This window comes from Antennarius striatus, chromosome 4, assembly GCF_040054535.1.
Source record: "Antennarius striatus isolate MH-2024 chromosome 4, ASM4005453v1, whole genome shotgun sequence".
NCBI lineage: Eukaryota > Metazoa > Chordata > Actinopteri > Lophiiformes > Antennariidae > Antennarius > Antennarius striatus.
This window is the reverse complement of record NC_090779.1, coordinates 22,501,867-22,510,469: the sequence shown is the minus strand read 5'-3', so window position 1 is coordinate 22,510,469 and position 8,603 is coordinate 22,501,867. Positions and strand designations below refer to the sequence as shown.

At 44.8% G+C, this 8,603-nt stretch overlaps 1 protein-coding gene across 1 annotated transcript in view; it reads right to left on the bottom strand.

The window, feature by feature from the left end:
• Positions 1-2,202: 2,202 nt before the first annotated feature.
• Positions 2,203-8,603, bottom strand: part of plxnb2b (plexin b2b) — a 111,542-nt gene continuing 105,141 nt past the window's right edge. The window contains exons 32-38 of the mRNA XM_068312349.1: positions 8,439-8,590; positions 8,135-8,295; positions 6,449-6,596; positions 6,302-6,366; positions 6,146-6,221; positions 5,821-5,895; positions 2,203-5,418 (exon numbers count right to left, since the gene is read on the bottom strand). Coding sequence (XP_068168450.1) covers positions 5,320-5,418; positions 5,821-5,895; positions 6,146-6,221; positions 6,302-6,366; positions 6,449-6,596; positions 8,135-8,295; positions 8,439-8,590 — 776 coding nt within the window. The 3' untranslated portion in view covers positions 2,203-5,319. The remainder of the gene's footprint in view (positions 5,419-5,820; positions 5,896-6,145; positions 6,222-6,301; positions 6,367-6,448; positions 6,597-8,134; positions 8,296-8,438; positions 8,591-8,603) is intronic.

Genomic DNA, 8,603 nt, shown 5'->3' with positions numbered 1-8,603 from the left:
AGCCAAATCTCGTTAGAAGCCTTGAAACATGGAGGTGAAAAGCAACCTGCTGGTAAACATCTCCAGCTGAACACAGGCTGGCTGCTGCGAGAAGCATCTCAGACTCTACGGAAACCTACAGCATGCAGATTTTAACCCAGTTTCCTGTGAAGAAGAAAACTTCAAACATGTTTTAGTGTGTAGAATATTTCTGACACTGAAGGACATCAATATTTACCGATTCAACAGCCAAAGTATATTAGGTTTACTGGTAAACCTATTTATCAGTGGTAGTGAAATAAATCAAGACTTATTCTAACCCAAAAGGCTCAGAAAAGAGGCTCCAGCAGTTCAGAACCATATAAATCAGACCCAGAAGGTTTGAGAGGCTTTTCTGTGCAGCCACGAAAACAAAGTGGACCTATTGAGGCCTCTGGATCAGAGCTCTGCCTGGAGGAGGAAGAATGAGGCTGATGCTGAAGAGAACCCCTTCCTACAATGACGCATGGCCGGGGCTCATTATACCCTTTGCTTCCTGGTTCACTTGAAACCTGCAGCAGATGGATTCCATCAAGGATCAGGAGAAGAAAATGTCTCCATCTGTGAGGAAGATGAAGCTTCATTCCAAATGGACAACAATCCCAAAATGTCCACCAAGGCCTGGTTCCACATCGTGGATTATTTTAGAGGTCATCCCAGTCACCTGACTGGAATCCAAGGATAATTTCTGGTGGGAATTGAAGGAGGCGGCTGCAGAAGATAAACTTGGAATACTCCAAAACTGGATCCGTTATGTGTCTGGATCAGCAGCAGGTCAGCAGCGGGTCATAGCAGCTCCAGTGTTTCCACAAAGAACTGAAGACGCTGCTCATTAAGCGTTGGACCATTAGAGACTGCAGGCTGGGAAACACTTTGGTGTATTGATCTGCTTAAACTGCTTTTCCATAATGATGTGATGTTCTTGTCTTAATAGAGATGCTGTATAATCATCCCGTGCTGTTGCAGCATCACTACCTGCTGCCCGCTCAGACTTCTGTCTTTTAGATTTGCATCTCTGCTTCTGAGTTTGTGAAGCGTTATGAATCATTCTTAGCTGTCACCATTTAATTAATGTTTTCACAGCAATTTTTCAGCTTTCATTGCGGCTGACAGACACGCTCTGCAGCCATTTATATCATCAACCGCTTTCCTGACACCGGCCCGGCATCTCGTCTGGGTTCTGGGGGGTGGGGTGGGGGTGTGATGGGAAGCTGATGTGACATTTGGGAGAAAAGCATCAGTGAGTAGAGGTTTGCTTCACAAGAGCACTGATGCTACGGGGATGTGTCAAAGGTCAGAAAACTCTCATGGTGGATGATCTCGTCTTCAGCTCGGAGAAGCTCCCAGAACTCGGTATGTCTCCCCAGTTTATAGACATTTTTAGTTGATTTTATTCTTTCTGCTATCTGTTTTTTAAACCTTCTTTGGGGATCACACATAAATGACGTCAAAAACAAGGGTCCTCCTGGCACACATCTTCACATAGATGTCAAATCAGCTCAGTTATAACCTCTGACACCTTTCCTCCTTTGCTGCCGCCATTGGTTAAAAAACAAAACCATAAAAATATCTTGTTCTCTAGGGTGACTTTTCATTGTAAATAATGCAATAAAGTCCCTTTAAGATGAACAAAAGGTGGGAAACCAATCCAATAAGGTGCACTCAAAGGTGAAAATCTAATGCCATAAAGCTTAAGCACCACACTAGGAAGACTGAAATAATTAATAGTCTGTGTTTTTATTAGTGTAGCATTTAGGACATTTGACAATTATCAGGGAACAACTTATTTAATGAAGATTTAAATTTCTATGGCTCCATGATGTTGTAAAACAATTTTAAAAAAGTTTGTGATTTAAGACACTTTTTGAGGTTTGCCCCAGGGAATAAACTAACCCCAACCCTAAAACCTACACGGTAATCAGGTTCATGTCTACCCCGGCCTCTCAAACCGCCTGAGCCCACCACTGCTTTAAGGCTAATGTAATGAGTTGTATAAATATAAATGTAATGAGTTGTACAAACCCCCCCCAGCTTTACATCAACAAGAATTTGTCTACCCCCGGCAGGTTTTTAAGTCCAAGCCCCCTGGGCGATGCAAACTCATGCAAAATGCATGGGAGGTGAGTTGACTTGAAGCGAATCGATGCAGTAAAAGTGGAAGAAACACAGCAGATATGAAGGGCGTATTGGTCTCTGAGTTTATTCACGGAGGAGTGCATGATGAAACCTGTGGTAACCGCTCCGTCCACACACACACGCACGCACACACACACACGTACGCACGCACGCACGCATGGACGCACACACGCACACACACAACTTGGTAAAAGTCCATCCGGTAAAACCAGATCAGGTACAAGATGGAATCTTCTGAGCTGCCTCGGATGGGGAGGAAAACCTTCCTTTCATGGTTCCTGTACTGGAAACGCAGATTCTTTAACCATCACGGTACATTCACAAGTTTCAAAATGGAAAAAAATCTCGACAACTGCACACACAGTTTTTTTTCTCTTTTGCTTTTTTTTTTTTTGTCCCAGGACTCGATGCATAGGATTATACAATTAGAATACAGTATTTCAACATGTTTTACAAAGATTTATATGGTATAGGAAACAAGAAATAAAAATAACTGCACAGCAGTAAGAAAGATCATTTGTCGAGTATAGATTTATCGTACACAATGTGGAACAGCTTCGGGCAGGAAACAAAAAAAAACAACACACCAGTGGAACAATTTTGCTCTATATTCACTCTACATAAAGAACCCTTTGATTTATACTAATTCAGGAATGGTGATTATTTTCTTGGGAAATCCAAAAATCACATAGTTATACACATGTTACGCCTTTCATCTCAGCCACCGTTGTCCTACTAAGCACACGCCACAGACACCCAAAATGAAATGCACACGTCGAAAATGCAACCAGAAAGGAAATCATACTGAAATGTCTTCAGCCTATTGGCACGCGAACGGCTGCAGCGGGGCATCTATCATTTTAGACGACACACATAATATCACAAGTCCAAATACATTGCTGTGTCTATAGCACTAATCGTCATGGTGATCACCTAGCTCCATAATTTAGAAACCATATATATATATATATATATATATATATATATATATATATATATATATATCTCATCCTGTTCAATAAGGCACGTTTTCGGTTAAAGAAAGGCTCTGAAAGAAGCTTCTTGCATCGACTGTCAGCAAGGGAGGAGTAAACAGAGGAGAGGGATGGAGTCTGCAGTCGGTATGCAATTAAGATCAGAAGCCCCCCCCTGCTGTTTCCATTAAACGGAGAGCCAGTCTGAGCTGTGCCGGGTTGGGCGGTGCCAAGCGCCGTGGGTCGGGATGCCAGGGCGCCACGCTGGGATGGCAGGCAGGCTCTGAGCAAACATCCCTCCGGCTGCTCCGTCGGCAACACACACACCCGCCATCAGATACAGGACGCACAATTAAATCATCTGTCAGCGGCACCAGCTACACTTCAGAGACGGCAGCGCCTAATGGACCAATAAATATCAAACCCTCGTTCCCACCCTGTTGAAGCTTCAGCTCCTACGCCGCTCAGCTACTATAACAATTATGTACATGATTGATCCTGACCTCACTGACATCACACAAAAAGGCTAAAGCCACAGTTCAAACATACCATTTAACTGCATCTGGCAGGTAATTAACACCAGCAAAAAAAGGCTATTTCATAGCTTTATATAGGCAGGATGCTTGATGAGCGTTTGGGACATCACAAGGGGAACACTAAAAAATAAATGGCACTACAGATCCTGACCACGAACGATGCGTGAATCAATTTGGAAATATTGCTGAACTGCTACTGTATGCAAACACATTTAGAAGCTTACTGCAGTTTGTGGCTCGTGGTTTTATTGCAGGGCTAATATGAGGGACGCAGCTCGGTTAAAAAAAAAATCTGGACACATCCTTAAACTGGAGTGTCTTTAAAATTAACATCTGAAATGTCCTCCTGTGCTTTAGTTGGAGTGGAATGTATCATGGCACTGTACAATAAAGGGAGACAGACTGTGCTGTTATCAACGTCCACAAGCACAAATGGCGAAATTTAGCTTGAAGCTAATCTGAGTCGGAATTTTTTTTTTTTTTTTTAAGGAACAGTTTCGCCAGAAATAAAAAAATTCAGTAATGGTCTGCTCGGCCACATGTCGATGGAAAGTCAGACCGACTTTTCTGAGTCCTCAACACATTTCTGGATCTTCAGAGTCAAACGGCAGAGCAGCGAGGAGGACATGGGGACTACTTCTAAAATAACTTCTGGAGACTTGCGGACGAACTTGGTTTTCATCTGAAAAAAATTGTTTTAAAAAGCAAAATCAACTCAATCCGTTCGTCTCCAGAAGAGATCCAGAATGTTGATCCAGAATGACGTCAGAGCTGCATGGAAACAAGTGGCCATTTGCTTCCTGACTGTTTAACCGTGAAGCTCCAGAAACATTTCAGGCCTGAGAAGCGACACTTGACCTCCTATCGGCGCCAGGGTGAGGGGAGGGAGGGGTGGTCGGCAGATAATCCCTGAATGTTCCTGTTTGGGTGAACTACTCCTTTAACTCAAACCGAAGCCACACCAGCCTGTACCGTGCTAGGCTAACTAGCGTCCTTTGGTCTCTGTCAAAAAGCTCGACGAGAGCGCAGGCGGATTAAAATGACAGAAAGCAGGCGTCCCTTCGCCGCCACGCCTGACGATAGGCATCCTGTGTGTGCACACACACACTCACACACACACACACACACATACTCTTCACACAGGAATCTACGCACACACAGGCTAATAAAAACACAATCCGCACCACACGGTGATCCATTTAAAAAGATAGTTTCTCCTTATAAAGCTTTCCGCATAAAGACTGCACGATAAAAAAAATATATAATACAATTCTTAAAACCTTTTCTACACAGAAAGAAATTGAACATCTGATTATCTCCCGTGCCAGTGCGCTGCAGAGGGGCTTAATTCTCAGAGTCAGGTCTACCGCACTGCATTGTGGGAGCTATATTCAGTGAAGCATGAGTGAGAGAGCGCAGACCTTCGAGGTTTGGCAAGAGAGCTTTAAGGCGTACCTATGACAGGGTCATCTCCACCCCCCCACCCCCACCACTCACTCCTATCTTTCGTCCCTGTTACTCCACGGGACAGAAAATAGTCCCAGGGCTCAGACATCCCTTCTTGCCTTTCTCTAAAAGAAGAAAAAAGCCCCTGTAGTCACTGGCAGGATGCTACCGTTCCCCTCCATCCCTCCTTCCCGCCCTCCCTCGGTGGGTTAGAGATCAGTCACTTTGTTTTCCAGGGCGGCTGCTATCTGCTGGAGCCGCAGGGTCAGCTGTTTGCCAGATGAGTCCTCATCCAGGGATGCCATGATCTGAAAAGATGGGAGGAAGGTGAGAAAATGGAAAGGACGTAGGGAGGGAGGTAGGAGGGGGGGGGGATAGAGGGCGGCGTTATCTACAGTCTTGTCATAAAAGCTGTTATTGTTTGCGGGCCCCACTTAGGGGAGACTGACGGGCCCATTTGTTTATCCAACTTGTTCATTAGGTTTTGTTTATCCCCTTTTTGTGACCTCAAGTGGCGATGCACAATGGCCGCTTAAAAATCAATTCCCACAGCAATTTTCCAATTCACATCCCACAGAAATGCTTTCAATTAAAATTTCATACAATCACTCTTCTGGCATATCAAGAATGAAGAAAAAAAAAAAAAGCAATAATATAGAGGGCAGCGGTGCGTTCAGCAGAGGAGCCCCGATGGGAGGGAGGCCTCTTACCCCGTCGTAGTATTTGCTGGCGTACTGGTAGAGCTGATGCAGAGCCACCTGTGTGTTCAGCTTGTCTGTGTGAGACTGAGGAGCACACGACCATATAAGGTTAAACAGGAAGTACGCATCAGTGCTGACAATGTTGTTGATCTCATTAAAGTTAAACCTGGTATCATTTATTAATAAAACGGGTCAGAGCCCGACCCGCTGGTGCCTCTCTGATGACAGGGCTGCTCAAAGGAGTCTCTCGCCTAACTGGAGGTTGCCATGGTAACTGTTAGCATCACCAAAAATCCCTCATCCGTACAGATTTGAGCTTTAATGAGTTTCTCACCCGCGACACCTCGGCCAGGTGAGTGTTCATGTCCTGGTCGCTGACGGGAACCATCTGCCTGATGCCTTTATAGTAACTAAACACAGAGGAGACGACAAACTAAGTAACAATCCTTCAATGATGGAATAGATTACAGTAATAGATTACTAGACTCACTCGTCCACCATCTTCTTGTAAGTAGAGATCTCCTTTGCATAGAGTAGTTTGTTACTGGGAGAGTCCTGAGGACGAGAGCAGACACAGTGAAGACGGTGACCTTTAGTTTTGCTCTTCTTCATCACTTCCACGCCTCCGTCTGCTTACCCGGCTGAGTTTGTGCTCGCTCTTGGTGCAGGCGTCCATGAAGGTCTGGGCGATGACCGACAGCGAGGCGTCAACCACCTCGGACACGTGCACGTCGAAGATAAAGTGAGGATTCTTGAGGATGTTCACCCAGAAGCGAAGAGGAAGACTGCAAGAAAAAAAAAAGGCCATTTTTAATCCACTTTAGTACCTTAAAGTAGGAGCGACTCGACATACGAGTTATTTGAGATACGAGTCGTCGCTCTGTCCATTTCTGTTCAACATAAAAACGAATCTCCAAATTACGAGTTGTCCTTCATGACACCACCATTAGTTAGCAGATGGATACAACATCAGCTGAGACCGGATCTTGTTCTTGTGATTTTTGCGTTTCTTTTTACACTTATTCATTGTTTACGTAACTTATATATGACTAATTATACACAGGAAGAGCATGCATGTATATTGATTAACAAAAAAGTATTTTCTTTCATCATTTAGAGGGTTTTTGGATTTTTTTTTATTTACAAAGCTGGAATAGATTAAAATTATTTTAGTTATTTTCTTTGGGGAAAATTTACGTTGTTTGACTTACAAGCTCAGTCACGGAACGGATTAAACCCGTATCTCAAGGTGCTGCTGTCTTTGAGCTCCCAGGGCTCCTGGAGACTTGGGTACCGTCTCTTTAGTCAGTTCAGATTTATTTTTCAGCTGCTTGTAGCAGGTCATCTTTGACTTTAAGCCAACTCAAAGAACAAAACCAAAGTGGGGACTCGAGGTCTGGGACCCCCTTACCTACGAGCAGAAGTGAGATCTACACTAACATGTGAGCTACAAATCACTGAGCGGTGACGGTGAAGCCACTGCTGGTTTGTTTGGCACACAGAAACACAGACATCATGGATTTCTTTGTTAAAAGAATTTTAACAACCGAAGACACTCGATAAAATTTAATTCTTGGGTGCTTTCGTTAATTTCCCTTCTGAACCGGAGTGCCTGCTCTCTGAATACTTCTCATGCCGGCTCAGGAAGCCAAAAAGAAAAAAAACACAACTGTTTCCAAAAAAAAACAAAAAAACCCAAAGAACCCTCATCTGAGACACGAAATGCAGTTGGTGTAAAATTCACACTGGTTAGGCGACAGCTCCGGGGAACGCTGAAGCGCGAACACAATAGAGGCATAAAAATAGCGATGTAGCTGTAATCACAGTATTAAATTGACTTGGGACGTAATTACCATGTTTGTTTGTTGTGCCTCATGCACACATTCATATTTAATACATGGCCCTCAGTTGATTTGGTAAACAGAGCGGGTGGATGCAGGCCGGTGTGGAGTGAAGGAAGTAATTAAATCGCTCATCTCGTGTCCTTGTGTCGACGCTCTCTTGCCAGCCTCGTGTCAATCACTGGAATCTACATGCAACACAACGTCTAGAGCGCTCCAGCCTTCGCTGGTGTGACTTTAATTTATGCACTTAAATGTCACATGGGAGCGGAGGGATCCCGAATGTAAACGAAGCGAGCTGGAATCTGCATTTGCATTCCGCTGCATCTTGGATGAATGAGTTCGGTTTCTTGGAGAGCTCCTCTCTGTCAGGCGGCTGACCTTAGGAGGGCGACGGGGCAGCGAGCGGCGGGAAGGAAAGCACATTTGAGTGTCTGCACAGGCCCCCCCCCCACTTCTACTCAGGTGTTGGTTATGTTTACCTGTTAGTCTTCCAGATGTGGATGGTCTCCTCATCCACGTTGCTGTGTTTCAGCGCCTGCTCATCCAGGAAGTCAAAGAAATATTTGACGGCGGGCGGCACCACCGCCCCGGAGCACAAGACGCTTCGGAAGAAGTCGTCCACAAACTGCTGCAGAGTTCCCTGGAAAGAAGCCACAGATAAGGTGAAACACACGTCTGCAGGGCGTTCAGGCTCAATCAATCAAAGATCAATCAAACCGACCCCGAAAAGAAAAGTAAAGTAAACTAGCAAACAGGAGTCAGATTAAATAAGTGATTCGCTACCTTGACGGAGAGCAGACGCGTGAGATAGATCTCTGTGATTGCTTTGGTCATCGATTTGTCCTTTATGCTCCCCCGTTTGGACTTGATTTCGTCCAGCTCATCCGCCGGCCTCACCAGGTGGAACACCTTATCGTCCTCCAGCAGAGCGTTTCCTGTCAGGTGGGG